Genomic DNA, 26398 nt, shown 5'->3' with positions numbered 1-26398 from the left:
TAGCGGCAAGCTGGACCAGCTGGACTGCTTCTGCCATCTGGCGGCACTTTTCCGAACTTCAAGAGCAAACCGTTGGTCCCACTTGGATCTGTATCAAACTGCAAATGCCCCAGGAAGTGTACAGTAGGAAAAAAAAGCATAGTAAATAAAGGAAGAAAAGGAAGAAAGAAAACACGGTATGGGAGAAATATGCAGCTCCGCAGTGTTTTACAAGAACAGCGACAAGGAAAAAGTAGGTCTCTGAATGGCAGGAAATGTATTGTAGTACAAGCGCGAGCAAACCTGGGTTGTAACTACTGTATGCATGTGAAATCCCGGAGCTCGCATTTTGTGATTAGAAGGATCTTAAAAAGCAGGAAAGTTAAACTAACACACAGTGATTTATTCATAAACCACCTACGCCCCCCCCCCCCATTAACACCCCCTACGTTTTTTTTACAAAGGTCTAATTGTTCACTTTGGCTCTAAATTTGCACTTAAACACCCTAAATAATAAACTTACACCACCCCTGAGGGAAATTCCGGATAAACCGAAGCTAACACATGTTGTTTATCTATTAATTGTATATTCAGATCGAAATACAATGAATATTGAGGTATGAGTGGCATTTTCTGTGTATATGTATGAGACAATTTTGCTTCTCACTGTATAAAGAATAAAACAATGAACATGAATGGATATTCTAAATGCAGTCTTGAGACCGGATATACTGTAGATGGTAAATGCGGTATCAATGTCATTATATTAAAGGGATGAGGCACTGTTTCGTTAACGTGCACATTTATTTTAAATCTGTCAAAATGATAGCGAGTATCATAAGAAAAAAAGTATAGTGAGTTCTAGATATGGTTTCTACTCACATTGCAGATATGAGAATATCTAAGTCGATTATAAAGCGTGTGGAAAATTTCAGGAACAATTACGTTTAGAGTCCTGTGTAATCCTTATGGAGAATGCAGACGTAAGCTCTTGAACGTAGTTTTCATTAATTCATTAATAAAAATGATGTTTTGGCACATACAGACCAGTTCCACTTCAATATTTCTTTTCGTTCACGTGCTTTGTGCAGTTACATTAAAAGAAGTGCATGTTTCTAGAATATTGAATAAAGTAAAACTTCAAGTGGCGTGCCCAGGATTTGCGAAAGGGGAGGGTTACGATTAAATACTGAGCCAGGGGAGGTATGATCCCCACCAACCCCCCTTGGGCACGCCACTGAATATTTCCTTCCAGGTGCCCAGATAAAATGTTCTCCCTCCAGTTCAGATCCTCGCCTTTCGTTTTCAAGGAAACTGTTTATCGTGTCTTTCATTTACTAAATGAACGCACACAAAAAGCATTGCCCAATCGCATAGCAGAGTTATGGCAGCGTCGTCGCCTTGTAACCTAGGGGTCCCGGGTTCGATACCCGGTGGAGGCACATAGTGTTTCGGATCCCACTTTAAACTGTAGGTCCAGTCCCGATTAGCCTTACTGTGCATAAAGTGGACTTAAAACACCAATTCAATCAATCAGTCAAGTATAGCAGAGTTGTTACAATGGCTGTTATACATGAATCAGATGTGTGTTAAATATTTTCGTACTACACTGACTGCACAACAATTGCAACAATTACGTGATTTCTTATCAGTGCACAACAATTGTAGCAATTACGTGATTTCTTATCAGTGCACAACAATTGCAACAATTACGTGATTTCTTATCAGTGCACAACAATTGCAACAATTACGTGATTTCTTATCAGTGCACAACAATTGCAACAATTACGTGATTTCATATCAGTGCACAACAATTGCAACAATTACGTGATTTCTTATCAGTGCACAACAATTGCAACAATTACGTGATTTCTTATCAGTGCACAACAATTGCAACAATTACGTGATTTCTTATCAGTGCACAACAATTGCAACAATTACGTGATTTCTTATCAGTGCACAACAATTGCAACAATTACGTGATTTCTTATCAGTGCACAACAATTGCAACAATTACGTGATTTCTTATCAGTGCACAACAATTGCAGCAATTACGTGATTTCTTATCAGTGCACAACAATTGCAACAATTACGTGATTTCTTATCAGTGCACAACAATTGCAACAATTACGTGATTTCTTATCAGTGCACAACAATTGCAACAATTACGTGATTTCTTATCAGTGCACAACAATTGCAACAATTACGTGATTTCTTATCAGCATTTAGGAAAGATTGGTAGCGATAAGAGTCTCGTGAATGGTGAACCCTGTTATGTTCTCGGTCCCGTCTCTACAAGCCTTGAAGGAGCTAGTTTCGTCTTCGTCTCCAGTGCAAAAAAAGTGTAGCCTCCTACCCTATCCCCCGTGGCGGAGTGGTTAGCACATCGCGCTACGACGCCAGGGGTCCCGGGTTCGAATCCTGGCCTAGCTATGGACGTTTGTGAGTGTCCGTTCATCAATTTCATTACATAATCACTCTTCCCCATTTTCGCAAATTAGCCAAAAGTGGCAAAAAAAAAAAGCGAAGTAAAATAAAGCAAATCAAACAAACAAAAATCCTACCCTATCAACAAACATTCAACTCTTGATCACGAAGAAAGTAAAGGCACATCCTCATAAGGTTGGAAATGAATATCTGAGTTACGACCCCCATCGGTGGTAGTCCTGGTGTACTTCAAGATGAAAATCAACTTCAGACGTTGAGCATAATCACTGAATATTATGATAATAAAAATCGCTGTTGATTGTAACGACCATATTCTCCACAATCTATCTTTCCATTTCTTGTGCATTAATGCATTTCTTTATGGTAAATTCTGACGAAATCGGATTGAAAATTTGGTGCTCTTGAACTTGTGTATCCGTAAAATATGTCCACGTCTACTGAGCACTTCTCTATAAATACTACATGTCATACGGCGTTGTGCAACAAATAATATTATAGCCAATGATAAAGTAAAGCCTTCTTTTGTGATGAAGTTACTAACAGACAATGTTAAAGGCATTTCCTGAAGGCTGGGCGTGCACTTGTAGGATAAAGTCACGAACTCTTGTGTCGACAATCGCTTCCCCCGTCCTTCACCTCGCCCTAAGGGCAACTGAGTGGCACTTGAGCCGTTTCGCCCCTATCGTGCGAGGGGGGAAGAAGAAGCAATAAGATGAGCGGAAATGATTCTTTAAAACGTCACGCCCAGCTTTTATCTCTTGTGTGCTTCGTTTTCTTTTCTTTATATTTTGTGAGACTTGATGTCTGGTGACAAGAAACGTAATAAGTATGACCATAAATGATGATCACTCAAGCATCCCGCTAAAAAAAACCAATGGTACCGATTTTAAGGAACTGTGATGACGCAAAGGATAACGAACTGTTGGCGATGGTGACTCGGCCTCATCTCGATTTTTGAACGATGAAGTCCAGTTTCGTGCACAAGATATTCGATTTCATTTGATTTGCTTTATTTTACTTCGCTTTTGTGCCACTTTTCGCTAATTTACGAAGATGGGTGATATGATGAAATTGATGAATGGACACTCACAAACATGCATTCCCAGGTCGGGATTCGAACCCGGGACCCCTGGCGTCGTAGCGCGATTTCATAACCACTCCGCCGCGGGAGCCGGCATAAGATTTTCGAAAAGGTGGGATTAGGTATACTTTTTTAATACTCAGTCCTCATTTAACTAACTAACTAACTAACTCTCTAGCCTTCTTAAACCCGAAGGTTCATGGCTGCAGCAACACAGGCCTTCCATCTTTCCCTATCTTGAGCAAGATCTATATACTCTTTTCCATCCCTACCGATTTCCCTCAGGTCCATCTCAACATTGTCCCTCCATCTTCGTCTTGGCCTTCCTACAGGTCTCTTACCATCAAGTTTCCCAACAAGAATCCTGTAACTCCTCTTTCCTCTCCCATTCGTGCCACGTGGCCTGCCCACCTAAGTCTTCTTGATTTAATTATTCTAATAATATCTGGACATGAATACAAATTATGTAGTTCTAAATTATGTAACCTTCTCCACTCGCCTGACTCCTCATCCCTTTTAGGTCCAAAGATTTTCCTAAGGATCTTATTTTCATATACTCTCAATTTATGTTCTTCTTTCAATGTAAGGGACCAAGTTTCACATCCATATAATACTACAGGCAAAATTACTGTTTTGTATATTTTAACTTTTAGTTTCTTAGATATTAAACGAGAAGACAAAAGTTTATGAAGAGAGAAGTAACATGCATTTCCTGAATTAAGCCTACTTTTTATTTCCTCTTTAATATAATTTTCATTTGTTAATATTACTCCTAAGTATTTGAATTTGGAAACTGGTTCAAACGAGTTGTTATCAATAATTAGATTTTGATTATTACCTAACACCTGGTTTCGGCCTGTAACCATATATTTAGTTTTCTCTTTGTTAACTTCCAAACCTATCTCTTTAGCAGTTTTGAAAAATATTTTAGCATTATTCTTAATTGTATTTATATCATCTCCTAATAAGTCTACATCATCTGCATATGCTAACAGCTGAGTCACACCATTTAATTTTAGTCCTTCTTTAGTTTCTTTTACCTTCCTAACAGCATATTCTAAGGCAAAATTAAAGAGCAATGGAGATAATACATCTCATTGTTTTAACCCATCATGAATTGTAAATTTGTCAGACATTAATACCCACACGAATTTTACTTTCTGTTTCACTGGTGCATATTTTTATCATACTAACAAGCTTCTTAGGTATTCCAAACTCGACTAATATATTATATAATTTATCTCTTTTGACCGAATCAAATGCTTTTTTGAAATCAATGAATAGCTGATGGACATTTTGATTATATTCCCACTTTTTTTCAAGTGTTTGTCTGATGTGAAAAATTTGATCTGTAGTTGATCTGTTACGTTTAAATCCACATTGATAATCACCTATAATTTCATTAGCATATGGGGTTAGTCTTGTTAAAATAATGTTAGATAATATTTTATATGTTGTTGAGAGTAGAGAAATTCCACGGTAATTATTGCAGTTCATTTTATCACCTTTTTTAAACACAGGGACAATTATGGATTCTTTCCACTGTTGAGGGATTTCTTCTTTATTCCATATTAAACAAATTAATTTATGAATTTGACATATTAATGAATTTCCACCATATTTAATTAACTCAGCTGGTATTAAATCAATGCCAGGTGCTTTGTTATTCTTTAGCCTTTTAATAGCATCTTTAACTTCAGTCAAGTTAGGTTCTGGAACTAAAGGTTCTGCTGTGTGTACTTCATTTACTTCTGATTTATCTCCTACATGGACATTTAAAAGGTCATTAAAGTAGTTCTTCCATCTATTTAGAATATCGCTTGGGTCAGCTAGAAAATCACCGTCTTTATCTTTTATCAAGTTTACTTTAGGTTGCCACCCCTTTCTAAACTCATTTACACCTTTATATAAATCTCTGATGTTTTTATTTTTGCTGTTTGTTTCAATTTCGTTAATTTTGCTTTTCAAGTAATCTCTTTTTTTACTTCTAAACGTGCGGTTTACTTCTCGCTTTATTCTATTATAATTGCTTAGATTTGTATCATCAGAGTTATTTAACCACCTAAGTCTAGCCTGATTTCTTATTTCTATTAGATTATGACATTCATTATCAAACCATGGCTTACTTTTTCTCGGTTTATGGTATCCTATACTTTCTTTAGCTGCTGATTCTATTGCATTACGTATGTGGTCCCAATTCTTATTTACGTCTGTTTCATTTATATTTTCATCATCATTTAAATCCTGCAAAATATCAAATCTATTTGACAGTTTAATTTGGTAATCTTTCTTAATTCTTTCATCAGTAAACTTTCCTGTATCAAATTTTATAACTTTTAGATTTTGTTGCTTATGATTTATCACTGAGAGTCTTTCTCTTAATTTAGCAATTACTAAATAATGGTCACTGGCACAGTCAGCACCTCTATGTGTACGAACGTCAATTATACTAGTATGCCTTCTCTTATCAATGAGAATATGATCTATCTGATTATGAGTTTTACCATCTGGAGAAGACCAGGTATATTTATGAATATCTTTATGTTTAAAAGTGGTACTTTCCACAATTAAATTCTTTGAGGTTGTAAAAGTAATCAATCTTATACCATTATCATTACTTAACTCAGTCCTCATTTTGCTATCGTATTCTTCCATCGGCGTTGTTTTTTTTAGGAATGCTGAAACAAAGAGTAGGAATTATGACCCCCACCAACCTCCCTCTGGGTACGCCATTAATGAAGTCTACGCAGGATCGTAGTTAAGGGAGGGGACCCGGGCGCTCGATTCGCAACGGGGCACGGGACTTCTTAACGTTAAGACCGGGCGATAAGTTTTAGAGTTGGCATTTGTCTTCTTTTGCGAGGAAAAACTCTGATTTCTGTCGAAAAAGTTTCACTTTTGGACGCAGATTTAACTTTCTACCGTAACGCTAAAATCTGACTAGAACCTCAGGCAGAAAAACAATGCAATTTTCATTTTTCGTATTTTTAACTTATTTTACGGCGCTTTCCTGCATTTTCAGGGTTATCGAGACGAAGAGGTTTAATTACGATCAGATGAAACTGATGAAGAGAGATCGTCAACAGGGCATGCATGTGTAGAGCAGGGACTCGAACCCGGAGCTTTCGATATCCAGCCAATGTCCAGTGAGGTGGTCACAAAAAAGGCTAAATCGCTCCACAGCTCTACCAAGTAGAGAAAAACCCTCTGGCGAGGTTGTCGAATTTCCAACCCTAAGCGAGAGGAGACAGCTGCTTGTCATGTAATCCTGCCCCTGCCACAATGTACGGCACCAAATGGTTCAATGCCAAGTTTCTGCATAATCTTGAAGCAGAAAACTGAACACAGCAAAAATAGAGTCGTAATACTTAACGTTGTTGAATTATTTTACTTGATTTGATTTGGTTTATTCTTCTTCGCCCTTTTCTGCCATTCTTGGCTAATCGCGATGAGGATGAGTGACGATATGATTAAATTGATGAAGGAGCACTCATAAGAACACCCATGCCCAGGTCGGAATTGAAACCTGGACCCCAGGCGTCCTAGCGAACTGTGCTAACCACTACGCCATGGAGGTCGGCTTGAACTTATTTTGGATAAATATTGCAACACTGAGGCACAAGTGAAGGGCAAGCGAGGGGAGAAAACAAACAACTGTCCACTTTAGTTCGCGGGTTTGCCAGGGTTTTTCTCATCTCGTTACAGCTGCAGGTATGGCATTTCCTTCGCCTTGGTTAATAACCGTCCCGGGAGATGGCTGATGCCTCGCGCGAGAAGACGTGCGTTTTCCCACCAAACTGGTCGGGTAGGTGCATAATTCATCTTCATCAGAGCACGTTAACTGGGTTAACTGTGGCCCGGTGCAGGTTTGGGTTAAATGAACTGTGAAATGAAGCACAGACTCGCACGGTTTGCACCGAAGAGGACGGAAGAGAAAAAAAAATCAGTCTCCAGGCCAATGTTTTCTCGCGATGCAGCTTCGATTGATCAGCAAACACTCCATCCACTTCACCGCCAGATCTGAAAGTCGATAACCGTTATGAAACACTTCCCCTCCTCGCTTTGCTTCACTAACCTACAAACAGTGTCTAATCATTTCCTGATGACGAGCACGCCCGTTTTCTCGCAGGCCTTCATGCTACGATTTGTCCTCAAGACATATATTTTGAGGGGCGAGTTAAGTGGAAGACGTACTCTGTCGCTACACCACCTAACACGTATTCTAATTAATCATTTACAGTAGAGTTCGGATCAAGTACAGACCGGAAAATGGGGTGGGCACGAAGAAAAGGACGCAATGGACCATATTAGTGGTGACGTCAACAGCAGACAACTGAGCCCAAAAAAAGCTGTCACGTGTTTTTGTCCTATTCTATAGTATTGGTTTTTTCATCGCATGGGGTACCTTTAAGGATTCTGACAGCAGTTAACACAATTGTGGTGTTTATTGTACAACCTATTTTTTAAATAAAATCCAGTTAATCTGCTTCCGAACACAGACGAAGCTCACCCGAATTCAACTCTTAGTTCTCTTAGCATAAATAATAAATTTTCAGTGTATGCTAATAGAACCAAATCAAGTTCAGAAGCCTCGCGTGACTACAGCGGAGCCGCCTATTGGCTGCGGTTCCGAATCGGACGCTGGCTAGGAGCATTCGTTTTATTCGATTTCTTATTCCACTTATTATTTACGTTATCCTTGCAAAATATGTGTAATATATAAAACTATTCTGCAAATAGAATGCACGATACACATTTCGATTTTGTTTCATAACTGCCGTCAAAATTCTTAAAGCTACCCCTTCGGATGCAAAATTCAATGCTATCGAATAAGGAAAACCACGTGACAACTTTGTTTGGACTCAATCTTGTCCAGTGACGTCACACTAATATGGTCCATAGTGAACATTGAAGAAATAGGCAGAGAGGGAGGAAGAAAAGAAGACGGTAGGGATGATGACGAGCCAAGATTAGGCAGTGTCATGGCCCTGTCTCAAGTTGCAAAGTCCGTCTCGTTCTCGGTCTCGTCTTGATTTATAAACATTGATCTCGATCTCGAAGGGCAAACCTCGGTCTCGTCTCGAGTCTCGAAATATAGTAAAACAACAACATATACAGCGTTTCACTGCACACACTTTTATTAACGTGCTTTACTGTTTGACGCCTTAATCAATGATCCAGGATCCCCCAAAATTACGTCCCAAGTTACGTCCATGCTGCAGATCAAAAATGGTAAACACTGACATTACACTCACTCTCCCTGAAAAGCACACGAGACGCAAAGTCAATGCTTCTTTAGGCAAATGTGTTGAAATTAGATGCCTCGCATGTATAGAGCATCAGACAGGCGAACTCTACTGGATGGTGTTTTAAAACTCGCTGAGCGGAAGAGAAATGAACGTGGTGCGCATGCGCGTGGTTTCACATCCGCTTTGACGCTTGCTGGATGACGCCAGTATGAAATCATGTCACAAGCAGTCAACGAACTCTTGGAAGCCTAATGACGTCACAATGCGATGAATTTGTGGAATGTTTCGTGCAGTCACTAAGGAGGTATGTATTGACTGTTATCAAAATAATGAGGATAAGCTGATTATCATTATGCATTTGCTTACCTTGGAGACATACTTGGGGTCGATATCCGACAAGCCTCGCGAGCGACGACTTCCGACCGTCGTGCCCAGGTCAACAGCTGACCCAGGCATGCCTGATGACCTGCAATGGAAAATGAGACACCAACCTGTACTACAGAGCATCCTATGTGGATACTGAAGAAGAGAATGTTTCACAAAAATTGCTCCCCAACACCTCACTAAGCAATGGCACAGCGGATACAGACGCCTTTGAAGTGGGTTTGGATTTATTATATTTGGAAATGGTTTAAGAAAACATGAGATTTCAAAAGAAGTCTCATTTGGGCAGTCAAATTATCAAAAAAGCTAAAACTAAAAATAGAACAGGAGTCACTGCTTTTGACGGAGATAATATAACTTATCACTTCTGGCAAGAACAAATAAAAGTTATTGTTTTTAACAGGAGCGAATAGAACTTACTGCTTCTGGCAGGAGTGAAATTAACTTATTGCTTCTGACGGGGGCAAATAGAACTAACTGCTTCTGGCAGGAATGAATTGAACTTATTGTATTTATTGTGACAGGAGCGAACAGAACTTACTGGTTCTGACAGGAGCGAATAGAAATTATTGCTTCTGACAGGAGAGAATAGAAATTACTGCTTCTGACAGGAGCGAATAGAAATTACTGCTTCTGACAGGAGCGAATAGAAATTACAGCTTCTGACAGGAGCGAATAGAAATTACTGCTTCTGACAGGAGCGAATAGAAATTACAGCTTCTGACAGGAGCGAATAGAAATTACTGCTTCTGACAGGAGAGAATAGAAATTACTGCTTCTGACAGAAGCGAATAGAAATTACTGCTTCTGACAGGAGCGAATAGAAATTACAGCTACTGACAGGAGAGAATAGAACTTACTGCTTCGGACAGGACCGAATATAAATTATTGCTTCTGACAGGGGCGAATAGAAATTACTGCTTCTGACAGGAGCGAATAGAAATTATTGCTTCTGACAGGAGAGAATAGAAATTACTGCTTCTGACAGGAGCGAATAGAAATTACTGCTTCTGACAGGAGAGAATAGAAATTATTGCTTCTGACAGGAGCGAACAGAAATTACTGCTTCTGACAGGAGCGAATATAAATTATTGCTTCTGATAGGAGCGAATAGAAATTATTGCTTCTGACAGGACCGAATAGAAATTACTGCTTCTGACAGGAGCGAATAGAAATTATTGCTTCTGACAGGAGCGAATAGAAATTACTGCTTCTGACAGGAGCGAATAGAAATTATTGCTTCTGACAGGGGCGAATAGAAATTACTGCTTCGGACAGGACCGAATATAAATTATTGCTTCTGACAGGGGCGAATAGAAATTACTGCTTCTGACAGGAGCGAATAGAAATTATTGCTTCTGACAGGAGAGAATAGAAATTACTGCTTCTGACAGGAGCGAATAGAAATTACTGCTTCTGACAGGAGAGAATAGAAATTATTGCTTCGGACAGGAGCGAACAGAAATTACTGCTTCGGACAGGAGCGAACAGAAATTACTGCTTCTGACAGGAGCGAATAGAAATTACTGCTTCTGACAGGAGAGAATAGAAATTACTGCTTCTGACCGGAGCGAATAGAAATTATTGCTTCTGACAGGGGCGAATAGAAATTACTGCTTCGGACAGGACCGAATATAAATTATTGCTTCTGACAGGGGCGAATAGAAATTACTGCTTCTGACAGGAGCGAATAGAAATTATTGCTTCTGACAGGAGAGAATAGAAATTACTGCTTCTGACAGGAGCGAATAGAAATTACTGCTTCTGACAGGAGAGAATAGAAATTATTGCTTCGGACAGGAGCGAACAGAAATTACTGCTTCGGACAGGAGAGAATAGAAATTACTGCTTCTGACAGGAGCGAATAGAAATTATTGCTTCTGACAGGAGAGAATAGAAATTATTGCTTCTGACAGGAGCGAACAGAAATTACTGCTTCGGACAGGACCGAATATAAATTATTGCTTCTGACAGGGGCGAATAGAAATTACTGCTTCTGACAGGAGCGAATAGAAATTATTGCTTCTGACAGGAGAGAATAGAAATTACTGCTTCTGACAGGAGCGAATAGAAATTACTGCTTCTGACAGGAGCGAATATAAATTATTGCTTCTGATAGGAGCGAATAGAAATTATTGCTTCTGACAGGACCGAATAGAAATTACTGCTTCTGACAGGAGCGAATAGAAATTATTGCTTCTGACAGGAGCGAATAGAAATTACTGCTTCTGACAGGAGCGAATAGAAATTATTGCTTCTGACAGGGGCGAATAGAAATTACTGCTTCGGACAGGACCGAATATAAATTATTGCTTCTGACAGGGGCGAATAGAAATTACTGCTTCTGACAGGAGCGAATAGAAATTATTGCTTCTGACAGGAGAGAATAGAAATTACTGCTTCTGACAGGAGCGAATAGAAATTACTGCTTCTGACAGGAGAGAATAGAAATTATTGCTTCGGACAGGAGCGAACAGAAATTACTGCTTCTGACAGGAGAGAATAGAAATTACTGCTTCTGACAGGAGCGAATAGAAATTACTGCTTCTGACAGGAGAGAATAGAAATTATTGCTTCTGACAGGAGCGAACAGAAATTACTGCTTCGGACAGGACCGAATATAAATTATTGCTTCTGACAGGGGCGAATAGAAATTACTGCTTCTGACAGGAGCGAATAGAAATTATTGCTTCTGACAGGAGAGAATAGAAATTACTGCTTCTGACAGGAGCGAATAGAAATTACTGCTTCTGACAGGAGAGAATAGAAATTATTGCTTCTGACAGGAGCGAACAGAAATTACTGCTTCTGACAGGAGCGAATATAAATTATTGCTTCTGATAGGAGCGAATAGAAATTATTGCTTCTGACAGGACCGAATAGAAATTACTGCTTCTGACAGGAGCGAATAGAAATTATTGCTTCTGACAGGAGCGAACAGAAATTATTGCTTCTGACAGGAGCGAACAGAAATTACTGCTTCTGACAGGAGCGAATAGAAATTATTGCTTCTGACAGAGCGAATAGAAATTATTGCTTCTGACAGGAGCGAATAGAAATTATTGCTTCTAACAGGAGCGAATATAAATTACTGCTTCTGACAGGAGCGAATAGAAATTACTGCTACTGACAGGAGAGAATAGAAAGCATTGTTTCTGGCAAATATCAATGAAAAAAATGCAAAGTAACAATAATAAAGGATTCTTATCTCGTTGTTAACTTGAAATAAATCGCGCCATACAGCCTCAAAATTTTGAGTTTCTTCCTGATTTGCTGACAAGACAGATGAGATTCGTAACACAACGCCTCCATATGAGTGATCATACCTGCAGAAAAATGGCTGCCTTGATATTTTGGCGCAATTGTGGCTATTTCAAGTTTTTCTTCGGAGTGCAACCAATAAGAAATGCTCGAATGGTGACGTTACATGATTAGCACCATCATCTATGTATTCACGCATTCATGCTTGTTACATGATTGATTGATTGATATGTTGTTTTCAGTCCACTTTATGCACAGGCTAATCGGGACTGGACCTACAGTTTAAAGTGGGATCCGAACCACTTGATTACAAGGCGACGACGCTACCACTGCGCCATCGGGGAGGCCCCAGGAAACTTCATGAAATCAAACCCACACACACAAAAATAAGAAACTTCAAAATTGTTAACTGCACACAAGCTGTACAAAAGAAAGTGATTGATTCCCTTGTTCTTGGCGCAGGGAAGAAAAAGGGAGAGCTTTGAGGCATATTTTCTGAATGCTCTCATAAAACTTAAACGGTCGTTAGCGCCTCGTCCTGCGCTTCTTTACTGAGAAGAAACGCCGGTGATAAAAGTTCACTTCCCGCCATCAATATTTCTCTTTCTTCCGTGTCTCCTGCCTCGCCCCATTTGCTTTCGCTTTCGATTGCCTGCCTGCCTTTTTCTTCTTTCTCATTAAACGCCTTTTCGTGCCTCTATTCATATCTCACAAATCACAACAGGAAAAATGGCACCCAGTTTCCTCGTCGTGTTTTCTTTTTTATTTCTACCTTTCCATTTCCTTTTCTAGTATGTATTATAGGGAAAAAAACACATTTACCAATCTTCCCAAAGTCTCCAATTCAATTTATTTCCAAATGAATTAAGGTGTATGAAAAGCGAATCTTCAGTCGTTTCTTGGCACATATCCGATGACGTTGTGGTAAACACGTGATCTCGAGTTCGATACCCAGTGGAGATGCATGATGATTCGTGTCCCACTTTAAACTGTAGTATCAGTCCCGATTAGCCTGTCTGTACATTAAGTGGACTTAAAACAAACAAAAAAAAACCACTCCATTGGTTCTTCTGTGTGTGTTAGATTGATTCATTTGGTTTATTTTACTTCGCTTTTCTGACACTTTTTGGCTAATCGCGAAGAGGATGGGTGATGATGTAATGAAACTGACGAAGGCACACTCACAAAGAACGCTCATTCCCAGACTGGGATTCGAACCCGGGACCTCTCGCGTTATTATGCAGTTGAATATTTTGATCTGGTTATATTGTAGTAAAGGTAATGGAAGAAAGGCAAAGTAACTTCTAACGCGTTACTTTTGAAAGAAAAGTAAGGTAGCTTGTAACGATATTTTTTTTTAAAATAATAACTTCTCCATTTCTGCTCTCAGTTTTAATCATCTAATGTTGTTCAATATATCTCAAGATTAATCGCAACGACGAAGATGGATGGGAAATTCATGACATGGATCGCCAAGACGAATCTCTCACCAGGAATCAGAAACTAGTGGAACCCCTGGTATCAGAAAGTGTATTGTAAGCACTACATCACAAATATCATAGAAAATGTGGGGACTTACCTGAGATCCCTTAGAGGTAGCAGCTTCCGACGCTTGGGGGTGAGGTGGGAGGGTGACGGCCCATCCGACCGGCTTGACATGTCCCGGCATCCACTGCAAAAACAAAAAACGTCTGTTTGAAATAAATGTTTCCAGGCATTTCACAACGAAAATAAGAACCGTAAAATACTAGCATGTTCCTGTACTGTGCCTTACCCCGCGGTTACGCAAGAACAAATGCATTGTGTGCTATCCTAAATTTATGCAACCCAGCATCACGTCTTGCAAATATTTGCCTCGCGTGTTGCGTTGGGTTGCATATATTCGCGAGCTGTGGCACCTGCTGGTATAGCTTTTCAGGTTGACACTAAATGTACATCAAAATAATGACCCACTTTGGCACGTTTCTAAGTTCGTTTGCGTCTCTTGTTCCACATGAAACCAAGATTAGGATCTTCAAAATTAAGCTTCCACTAGATCATGGATGCGCATCAGAAACAACTGTTTCAAGACTAGATCTTTGAAAGGTATTCAACGTTTTAAATATTCTAAAAATAGTATTTGGTATAGTCAATAAATATCCGTGAAAACGCGAAATAAAGTGACAGAGAGATGAAACTTACGGGATATGTAGGCCAGGCTGGGGTACGCCACATGTCTGCGAGACGAGTTCCCGACCGCGTCGCTAGGTGGCAGCACTGGCAGGGAAGGGAGGTTGTGTATGTGCAATTTGCCTCCAAGTCAGTCATTCAGTGAGGTGGGTCATGGCGTTCACAATGTCAAGTGCCAGAAGACAACACTATAGTGAAGGTGTTCATGAACAACAGTATGCTGTACCATTACTAATGCCGAGTTCGGTTGCAATCTAGTTCAGACTAATCCCCCGACACTCCCATATGAGGTCGTCAACGGCAGAAATGGACTCACCCGTAATGGCATACTCCCCTGAGTTGTTGAGGCACCTGACACTGTGAACGCCATGACTCACCTCACTGAATGACTGACTTGGAGGCAAATTGCACATACGCAACCTCCCTTTCCTGCCAGTGCTGCCACCTAGCGACGAAGTCTGGAACTCGTCTCGCAGACATGTGGCGTACCCCAGCCTGGCCTACATATCCCGTATGTTTCATCGCTCTGACACTTTATTTCGCTTTTTCACGGCATTAATCCCGTTATTTATTGACGGTACCAAATAGATCGTCTCGAGATAATTTTTCATGTAGTTTGTGCATTTTCACTTAGAGACCAGTACAGTCACCAGCAATAAAAAATGTGACACCTAGATCTTGAAATACTCGCTTCTCTGCAAGGCGTTATGTGTGTTGCCTAACTCTACGGCGGTGGTAAAAGTTGCCATTGAAAATCTGCTATTAAAATCCACTTATCGCCGTTGAGTTAGGCAACACAAATAGTGCATTGCAGGGAAGTCAGAACTTCAGGATCTAGGTGTCCAATTTTTTATTGCCGGTGAATGTACATACTCGGTACTCGGTGTCAAAATCATCACAAGGCGCAATTACGTACGTGAAATACAAGTGACACCAAGAACATGAGTGCCAAGCTTGCAACGTCAAGTAGCCGGCAAACCAAGACAAGAGCAAGCACTTCTGTGCTTATCAGAAACTCAAGTTTTATTTGAACAGCTACATGTAACCTGTAAACATTTCGCGCCAGGCTCCGTGAGTAGGTGGCACCCGTCCTGCTCGTGTGAGTTAGTATCCTCGATTCTACCCTGATTGTAGCACGTTTTGGCCATTTACATATGTAGTTCGCATGTTTAGCTGTCTATTGTCAATGATAATTGAGTTTTACATGAAGAATTATGTACATGCTGCATCAAAGTGTGTGTGTGTGTATGTGCTCACGACTGCGCTTGTGTATGGGTCTTCCCCTCGAAAAAAAATCTGCAGGCGTACATGCTCATCACCTTGGTTACCACAGAGAAGTTGGTACCTTTGCAGACGGTGGGGGGCGAACCAAGTGTCTCCGAAATAATAATAATTATGCTAATAATAATACAAATGTAATTAAATTATAATTATTAAATACTAATTAAAATATGTAAATTTATTAATATTGCATTTTTATTATTACATGAATACGTAAAAAGATGATATAAGAATATCGATATAACAGCGCGTATTTCTTATATAGCTTGCGTGTACTTAAAATCGCCAAAATTTGTGTAGAAACAAGGAGATTAATTATTGTAGATTAGGCACACACAGGAGATGTACTACGTAGAAATTTTCAGCGAAAAGTGCAGGCTCGACCAGGACTCGAACCCAGGTATCTGGCATACCGTGTCATTGCTCTAACCACTGAGCTACCGAGCCGGCCTTGCCTCGCCGGATTTTTCGCTATCGCTGTTTTACCTGCATTTTTCGCTGAAAATTTCTACGTAGTACATCTCCTGTGTGTGCCTAATCTACAATAATTAACATCTCTACGCTGGGAGGACCCAGGGAACGTCGAAGTTCACTGTGTTTCGAAGGCAACAGATCCCGTTGCGATAGCATTGGCAGACGATTCCACGCAGGTAAAACAGCGATAGCGAAAAATCAGGCGAGGCAAAGCCGGCTCGGTAGCTCAGTGGTTAGAGCAATGGCACGGTATGTCAGAGACCCGGGTTTGAGTCCTGGTCGAGCCTGCATTTTTCGCTGAAAATTTCTACGAAGGAGATTAATGTCATAAAGAATTGAGTAATAATAAAAAAAATATATCAGATTCAGTTGACGAAAAGTGAAGTTCCTAGATAATATTTAATGCATATTACATTGTTCTCGTATAGTGGTGTGCATAAATCTTCGTTCGTACTGTCCTTCAAAGCAATATGATCCGAATATAATAAATCCTTGCCTTCCGAGTTCAAAAGGAAATAAATAACATCGATTATAGTACAATAAATGCTAAAGAAGTACATTATCAATGTTTTATTTTAGTGCTTGGTAAATATTTCGGGGCGGGGGGGGGTTCGGACTCCCTGGAGCGCCCCCTCCTAAATGCCTCCTTGTACTCAGGTTGGTATTTCACCGGCGGAACAAACTGTATGACTAAATTTGTTGTAGTGTGGCTTATTTGGGAATGGTAATCGAGACGGGACAAGACCATCTCTCGTCTAGAGTTCAAAATGCCTGTCTCGGGCAGTGCCTAGAAATCCACTCTACTTACAATGCACCTGCTTTCCCAAGAACCCTTATGTTGCCTTCATGGTAAAAGTACAACGCCTTCTTTATCGATTCTTCAGATTCATGGCATCCTATGAGTCACCTGTCTGACTCAGGTCTGTCGCCGGAAAATGCGGTCTGTGTCGCAGGCACCAGCATGTCTCATGCTGCGACGGTCTCTTATCAGCTTCCACGTTTTCTTTAACAAAGGGGTACTTCAGGGGAATGGGGTCTCCCTGTTGTTCCGTACCTTGGACAGCAACTTCAAAATATATGACTGCGTAATTCTGGCTCGTTGATGTAGGTGATTAATGTCCAGCCGTGGCCAGGAGAGGCAGCTAGGCAATGTAAACAAACGCACGTGGCATGTGAGATGTCCTGTTGGATATCTGATAAAATTCTTATTTGATAAGGTCTGAATTTTCTGACTGTATTTTTCCAAATGCTCAACTGGGTAATAACTTCTAAGCTTCTTTATTTAAAAAAGTATATTACGCGGTGTGTTGTAAAAAAAAAGAACAGCGATTCTTGTCTATAGCTTCTGCACTTTACACTGTAGGCCTATAGGCCTATATCATATATTGGAAGTTTATTGATTTATTTGGTTTATTTTTAGTTCGCGAAGATGAGGATGAGTGATATGATGACGTTTACTAATGTTGTTTGTTGCAATTGTTAAGTGCACTTTATGCACAGGAAGGATAATCGGGACTGGACCTACAGTCTAAAGTGGGATCGTTCGGAGCAACGAGCCACCACCGGAAATCAAACCTGGGACCCCTTGATTGCAAGAAGATGCCGTTACCACTACGCCATCGGGTACGTCAAAATTGATGAATGGAAACTCATAAAGAACACCCATGCCCAGGCCGGGATTCGAATCCGGGACCCCTGGCGTCGTATCGCGCTGTGATATTCACTCTGCCACGGTGAAAGTCGGCACTGTTCGAAGTACTTGCTGCTTAAATCTTGTTTTTAATATTGGGACGCTGAGAGAAAGTGGTTCCTTTTGTCACATACCCTATCCCAGGAATCAGTGGAGTAAGATCGCACAACGGTTCAGAAGGGGAGAAAGCATGTGGGCGGAGCCAAGTAGTACACGCTGCTGCAAAAGCAGGTAGCTGCAATCACTTTTCACCCCTCCACGCAATACCGTTCCCTCGCAATTGTTCATTGGTAGAGAGAGACGTCTCGACTCACGAGTATGGTTTCAGAACGATCTTATCTTTAGGAAATGAAACGTTCCTACTCTACGCAGATCGAACGGATTCACTGAAAAGAAAGGTCACACGCCACCCGCACTCAGTACAGCAAGAACTTAGGATTAACAAAAAATGTAATGATAGCATTTACCCAGTCAAGTCCTTCGGACACAAGGCCAGCGAGATTCCTCTGGGCAACCCACGCAGCGCCACACAATCACAGCGCGATTCTTTATTGGGAAGTGGCATTATGATTTTGGGGGGAGTGTCAGCATTTTGTTTGTTTACTTATTCATTCGGACCTCTCCCGGATTCTCTCATCCACGCAAGGCGAGATCAAGAGATTAGCATCTCCACGGAACAGGTGTCAAAGACTACGTTGGCAATTGTGTGTGCTGAAGGTCGAATGGTAACTGCTACATCTAAACTAATAATAATTTAAACTGTGAGCACTAGGACAAGGACGTATTTAGGGAGGGGGTCCGGACCCCCCCCCCGAAAGATTTATCAAGTATTAAAATTAAATAATGAAAAAAAATATTCGTTTAGCCGTTGTTATATAATTTCCTCTGAACTTATTGTAAGACAAGGATTACATTGGGATCATACGGCTTTGAAGGACACGAAGAACGTATTTCGGGGATACGGACCCCCCCTCCCACCCGAAAGACTTATTAGGTACGAAAATTAAATAATGAAAATATACTATTTTAGCATTTGTTGTATAATTTCCTCTGAACGTATTGGAAGACAAGGATTTATATTGGGATCATACGGCTTTGAACTAAACTTTTTAGATGGCAAGGATTATATTGGGATCATACGGCTTTTAAAAACATTACAAGAAGATTTATGCACACTACTACTCAAAATAATATGCATAAGATATTAATCAAAAACTTACTTTTCTCCAACTACATGTAATATCAATTTGTTATTCGATAAATATTCAATTATTCATCTATTTGACATTAATTCATTGCCAGGGCACTTGTTTTTATGTAAATTATTCCGATCTTAACTACAGGTAAGCTACGTAATGAATATGCGCTGTTATATCTCTATTCTTATACAGTATTTTTACCCATTCGTGTAATAATAATATAATATTAATTTATGTATTGTAATTAGTATAAATTTGATTTAATATAATTATTTTAATTTAAACATTATTATTATTATTATTATTATTATTATTATTATTATTATTATTAGGTTCGAATCCGGCTCTGGTCGGAATTTATTCGTCCTACGTATAGGGCCGGTGGCAACCCACCATCGTGAGGAAATTGGGGAGCTTCGAATGAGTAAGCGTAATCCCTACTATAACGGCTGGGGATACGTCGGGCTGACCACCCGACTATTCCAATACTGGTTGCAGATCTCCACGCTTAGCGGTGACGAAGGAAAGCGTGGGAGGGAGACCGGCAGTCGGTAGGTAAGCCAAGGCCCTTCAGGGCTGTTGCGCAAAGGATTATTTTATTATACCTGAGACACTTGGTTCGGACCCCCCCCCCCCGAAACATATTTCTAGATACGTGCCTGGTGGGAGACCCAAATAGAAGGAAAAAGTCAAATACATTCAGTACATTCCTTATTGTTCAGTGAAAAAGTAGTCAACCGGTTGATCTGTTAGATTGATTGATTGACTGATTTGCTTTAGTTGACTTAGGTTTTTCGGCCATTTTTGGCTAATTTGTGAAGATGGGGATGTGATGATTTGATGAAATTGATGAATGGACACTCACAAATATCCATGGCCCGGCCGGGATTCGAACCTGGAACACCTGGCGTTTTAGCGCGATGTGCTAATCACTCCGCCATGGGGGACGGCCTGCCCAGCTAGGAAAATTTACGAAAAGCTTCCCCTACAGCTTCCCCCAAAACTGAAGCAAACATCATCTCATCTAAAAACAAAAATCACTTAGAGCAGTGTCCTATAGTGATTTATCGAAACACCCCCTAAAAATTTCTACAAAGCCCAATTTATGATCATTTTGGCTCTAAATATACCCTTACACGTCCATAACACGAACTTATACCTCCTCCCTCCTAGATGGAAAATTCTGAATAAACCCCCTGCCCGTTACAATTGCATGTTATGTGGAGCAAACATTGCAAAAGCATGTTGAACGACTGCAGACTTCCCTGAGCGTACGCTAGTGACATCTATCAATGGCGACAAGAACTGTTTGGAAAAAAGCGGAGGGTCCACGTGTCGATCTATTAGGAGCATTCTTTTCCCTCGCTCCCAACCTCAAGCTGGCTTGTTTATTGTAGAAACGAATTGGAGGAACATTCTTTCCCCTCGTCGTAACACCAGAAGCTGTAGTTCTCTCAAGGCGCATGGCCAAAACAGGCGGCCATTTCCCACCAAGATCCTTTTTCACGCATTTCAAGGGCGAAAAAAAAAGTGTGAGCGTGCGTAAGTGCACATGTGCTTTTGTTCAGTCCACTTTATGCTGAAGTGCCTCCACGCGGAATCGAACCAGGACTACAAGATGGCAGCGTTATGCATTTTGCTATACGACGAGATGGTGTGAGCGGAGCTGGTTTATGGAAATGAGACATTCTAAGGGAGTGGCGTGCCCAGGATTTGAGAGGGGTCAGCCCTCATTTTGCTCATTTTTTCTACGTTACACGTTCTTTTGTATTTTTAGGAATGCTGATCCAAAAAGGGGGGGTTATGATCCCCCCCTTGAGCACGCCACTGTTCGAAGAACGAACTAAATATACACCAAACTTTGTACATCTAACTCACGACCAGTATAATCCACCGTAGGGCTTGTGTTGTCTCTTCCGTGTGTCTATGTTATTGTCTTTTCATCCATTTCATCTAGTCACCTTTCATCCTCATCTTCGCGATTATCCAAAAGTGGCAGAAAAGCGAAGTAAAAAAATCAATTCAACCAATACATCAACTTTTTGGGTTCGTTCTAACTCGACGCACAAGGCTCTGCAGTCTATTCCAATCCCGGCCAGGGCATGGGGTGTTTCATCATCATTCATTCTCATCGCACCGATTGACTCAAATACAGAAGCCTCCAAAACATGTAGTAGCTTAGGTTAAAAGGGGTCCCTGGTTGGTTCCCCGGTGGGGACACATTGCACACTGGTTTGGATCTCACTTTACACTATGATTAACCCATCTGAGGATAGTGAATTTCAAAATAACTTTTTTGACATAGAGGTAGTGAGACGCGTTTGTGCAAGATGGGTGCCGAGATTGCTAACGCCTCAACAGAAGCAGGTGAGAGTGAAGGTGTGTCGGGAGCTTCAGCGTCTGGCGAGGCCTACCTGAATTCCATCATAACTGGTGACGAGAGTTGGCTTCACCACTACGATCCCGAAAGCAAACAGGCGAGCACAGTCTGGAAATCACCCGGTTCTCGGACGCCAAAGCTGTTCCGTTGGCGAATTAGGTAATGGTGATTTCCTTCTTCGACTACCGTGGAATAGGCTACCAACACGTTTACTGGATAGTATTACGTGACAGTTTTAAAGACCCTGGCTGAACACATCCGTCTAAAACGCCTTGAGCTGTAAATCCATCTGGTTGGCGCCTACACTAGGATAATGCACGCCCTTATGTTTCCAACGTTGTTGTCCAATATCTGGCTGGACAAAACATGGAATGTGTCCCGCACCCTCCATACAGCCCGGATCTTGCTCCGCGTGACACCTTCCCCCCCCTCATTTGAAATTGGAGCTGCGGGGCAACCGTTTCTACTCATCAAACGCCGTTCTGAAGACGATGTCAAAAGACGGGTTCCAGCATGTCTTTCAGGACTGGCAGACACGTTGGGCCAAGCGTATACAACTCGATGGGGATTACTTCGAAAAAGACCATATCAACCTGGACCCTGCCTAATACATTTCGTAAGTAAAAAAAAATCATTCTCATTCTTTCTTGACTAGCCCTCGTATATAGATATAAACGGTATACACAATTCCTTTTCCCTTCTCATGAGTTCAATTTTCTCTACAGCCAAAGAAATAAAGAAATATTTTTAAAAAAATTAAATGTAATGATAATGAAAGTAATAGTTATTAACCTTCATGCGGGCGCGCCTTTTTTTAAACACTAGTGGGCGCGGGACGGTAATCTACCGCCACCTCGTTTTCACGTATTTTACCGGTTATATCTCACCATAAACCTTTGTAATCGGGGATATTTTTAATAGAATCGTGAACACACATATTTAACCATGAAAACATTTATTAAAACTTGATCAATATATAAAATAAAGTGCAATATTCATTGAGGTTTTTAAACTCTCTCACAGCACACAATTTATTTTATCTTACAGCAGGAACTAAAAATATCAATCAGTCTTTTAAGTATTTAGGTAACAAAAGTATTCAACATTGAAAGAAAGTAGTTATTCGTCTCACTAATTTAATCAAGTAACATAATGTTGTACTAGGTATATCAAAATAGGAAGGCATTCATTACACAATCAATAATAGATTCATATCTCCATGAATTATAAAAAAGGAACAAAAAACAGTCACATGAAAGTAGCGTTATTATAATTTTGTACTAAGTACATCAAAATAAGTAAAATATTGCACTATTCATCATCTGATTTGGATGAATCATTACTGAGGCAATTAACACATGTTGGTACTGAATGTGATTTACATACACTTTTGTTACAATTACTACAACGTAATTTAGTTATGTTGTTCTTTTTTGAACCGCAAATGTAACAGAAACTTCGTCTGTTTGGATTCACAACCTCATTGCTGGTAGTTCCTTGTTCTCGATACTGGGTTAGAAAAATTTCCAGATCTTCGGGAAGTGTATTCATATTTGCTCGTTGCCTCAGGTTTTCTTCCATCAGTTCCAGTGCCAACTCAAAAATATACTGCCGCCGTCTAAAGGATTTCAATGGATTATTCATTTCATATATCCTCATGGAATTTATCTCAGCAATATCGAGGTCTCGGAAGAAAATTACCATTGGCCACCTTTGTGTTCTTTTGGATGTCGTAATCCGCGAACACATCAGATCAACAGTGTCGACCCCTCCTTTTGTGGCGTTATAATCCATTATCTGCACTGGCTTGCCTGTTTCCTCATCTATTTCGTGTCCATCGTGCAACTAACTTCTTTTTGGTAGCATACGAGATCAAAGTTGCGACGTCGTTACACCCAAATAAATGATGGCCAGGGACGAGGTTGGGATTTTGTTTCACAAATTCGGGCGGAAGTTCAGCTTTATTGCTTCTCAAAGTCGCAAGGAAAGTCAAGCCAACCGATAACAGATGTTCAGCCAAGGGGTAACTACTAAACCAGTTATCTGTTGTAACGTTACGACTACTTTTTTTCAATGGATCACACAAATTGGTCACTATATCAAATGGCTTGTTGGAGGTTGAGCTGTAGGGGCCAGGTCTCTGGGTTCCACAATAAATCATCATATTATAAGTATAATATGTCTGAGAATCACATACACAATATATTTTCAATCCATACTTTGAGGGCTTATTCGGCATGTACTGTATAAAACTACATCGACCACGAAAAGCCACCAGCATTTCGTCGATGGTTACACCTTCACCAACATTGTAGGCTCTTTGACAATTTGCTACAAAGGCTGTCTGAAAGTCACGTATAGGAGCTAATTTATCGGTAGCAGATCGCACTTGACGAGAATGTATGTCGTCAAAACGAAGAGATCTTAGCAACATTCGAAACCTGCGTTGACTAAAATTAGCCCGCAAAATAATCAAACCAGTCCCATTTTTTGTGAAAAACTCGGAAATATCTGCGCGGTTTCCACGTTTGACTGCCATCAAGAACAGAGCTCCAAAAACTGCTTTTATTTCTGCTCTTGAGGTGGGCCTGTAATCCCTGTCCCGAAAGCTGGTGCTAGACAGATTTTGCCTTTCAGTCTTTCGTTGAGCAATGTGTATATTAGTATATTTGACAATGTCATCGAACATTTGTGGAGAAATTAGTGTCAGAAAACGTTCGAGCCTTGTTTGACATTTTCTAGCTTCCCCTTTGGGACCCGGAAGAGTTTTTATAATGTTCGCAGACTTAGTTTTAGTGGTTTGTGTGAGAGGTTTGTTTGCCCAAATCGTATCACCATTCTTTCCGATGTAAAATCTCAAACCTGGACTTTCGTCGTCTTCTTCTCCCTCCTCAAGACTCAGGTTGTCGTCTTCCATTGCCTCTTCTAACTCTTCCTCGGTGTCACTGTTGTGGGTACCATATTCAACAAATTGGGGTTCGTAATCAACATCATCAGGGAAGTCCACTTCGTCCTCCTGAACTCCATTAGCTTGATCTTCCTCGTCCAGTTCGAGGAGGATTCTTCGAACATCTTCAGGGTTTGTGAAGCGTGTCCTGAAAAAGTGGAAAAAATAAACACACTTTTTCTAATATGGGAAAAAAACATAATTTTACCTACTGTAAGTATATTTGGTATGAAAGGTACTACCTACAATAATTATTGGGTAGGTAGGTCCTAACTATTATACTGTCATTATTTTGTTATAATGAATAATTGGTAATGCTTGGGAGAGAGTCATATAATAAATGAATAATAAAGAAGATGAAAATTATGAGAGAAAAACATGAAATTGACGATAGAACGAATGTAATTTTGGTAAAAAACTCTTGGTGATAGCACATAATAATTGTGATCCTGTTGGGCCCTAGTATGGTGCAAAGCACTGTAAAACTATAGTTTATTATTGCTTATACTCGTACATGCAATAAAACCAGAAAAAAAGCGAAATTGAATACTCACATTTTTTTCGAAAGGTCGGAGAAATTGTCCCAGTACCGGGCGCACGGCGGTAGATTACCGACTACCTCACCCTTCCACCTTTTGATGATGACTGGCACGCGCGATATGCCGATCCGACAAGTGACTTCAGTGCCATAATGCGTAATATAGAGTAAATAGAGAATACAAATACCTCCCGCGCTTCGGGACACTCGTAGGCTGTAGATATTCCTGTTTTTGTGCCGTGGGCGGTAAACTACCGCCTACGCGCCCGCATGAAGGTTAAGAAGATTGCCAAATAAGCATTTTTTTAAAAAAATCTTGGATGTTAGTTCCACGTACATTAATTCTACTTCCGAATCTGAAAGAAAAAATGATAACATTACGTGTTATAATAATGTTAGTTTTTATGTCTAAATGTACACGAATTATCAAAATATGAAGGTTAATTCCTGCGCCGATAGTTCACATGTTATTTCCTCCATAATCATTTATTTTTTTAACAACGTTCTAAGTATTTAAAGGAAGGATATCTAGACAAGGCTATCTTCTACCTGTTAAAATCATTCTCATTACCATACATGATATCATACAAATACGATTTTTTGAAGAAACAATTTCAATTGTTCTCAAAAGAATATTACATACTCAGGGGAAACGGTGGTAAAATGGCGATAATGCACACTGGAATTTATTTGTATAAAACTTTCGAACTTGTCTCAACCTGCCTGCACCAGTGCAAACAGCAAGCTAACGGGAAAACGATCGGTGCAAGACCAAGGAGCCACCTAGCGACAACTTCCGAAACTACATCCGTCACGCTAGACGCTGAAAAATGTCATCAAAACACGGACAGTGCAACGCACTCTTCGCCTGTACAAGGTCAGGGAAGGAAACATCACAGAAAACGGAGCTGCGTAAAAGTTAAGAGCAAAAATTACTCCCTGGCAGAAAGCATGACAACGTTCCACGACTTGACCTTGAGAGCGAGGGCTACGCGGCGGTGAGTTACGTAATATCCGCAGGTGTGGTAAATGCCCGTCATTAAATACAGGCGTAAAAATGGCGAATGGAATAGTAAGACAGGAAACGGAGCGAATCATTGTGGGTGGATGTTGTTTTGGTATGATGGACAGCGGGCGAGTTGTCGCTGCGATTTTCTTTCCTTACACAAACCAAGGAACAGAAACCGATGGAATTTATTTAATGTTGTTCGCAGATTGTTCGATATTTAGCACATCTAGCCAGCCACATTTACACATATGTTCTCTTTCTCCGTGTCTGTTATACCGCCACCGGAGGGAAATCCCTGGCGGACTGGTT

General features: G+C 40.4%; 1 protein-coding gene across 5 annotated transcripts in view; it reads right to left on the bottom strand.

The window, feature by feature from the left end:
* Positions 1 to 26398, bottom strand: part of CdGAPr (GTPase-activating protein CdGAPr) — a 394186-nt gene that overhangs the window by 233008 nt on the left and 134780 nt on the right. For 3 of the 5 annotated variants that reach the window (XM_083121101.1, XM_083121104.1, XM_083121102.1), the window contains 2 exons: positions 13982 to 14074; positions 9124 to 9223 (listed from right to left, as the gene is read on the bottom strand). In XM_083121101.1, the coding sequence (XP_082977227.1) occupies positions 9124 to 9223; positions 13982 to 14061 (180 nt within the window). In that variant the 5' untranslated portion in view covers positions 14062 to 14074. The remainder of the gene's footprint in view (positions 1 to 9123; positions 9224 to 13981; positions 14075 to 26398) is intronic. The other 2 variants (XM_083121105.1, XM_083121106.1) reach the window with 1 other exon arrangement.

This window comes from Lepisma saccharinum, chromosome 4 (assembly GCF_977018435.1).
Source record: "Lepisma saccharinum chromosome 4, izLepSacc3.1, whole genome shotgun sequence".
NCBI classification, from domain to species: Eukaryota; Metazoa; Arthropoda; class Insecta; order Zygentoma; family Lepismatidae; genus Lepisma; species Lepisma saccharinum.
The sequence above is the reverse complement of the archived record's forward strand: the minus strand, read 5'-3'. Positions and strand labels throughout refer to the sequence as shown.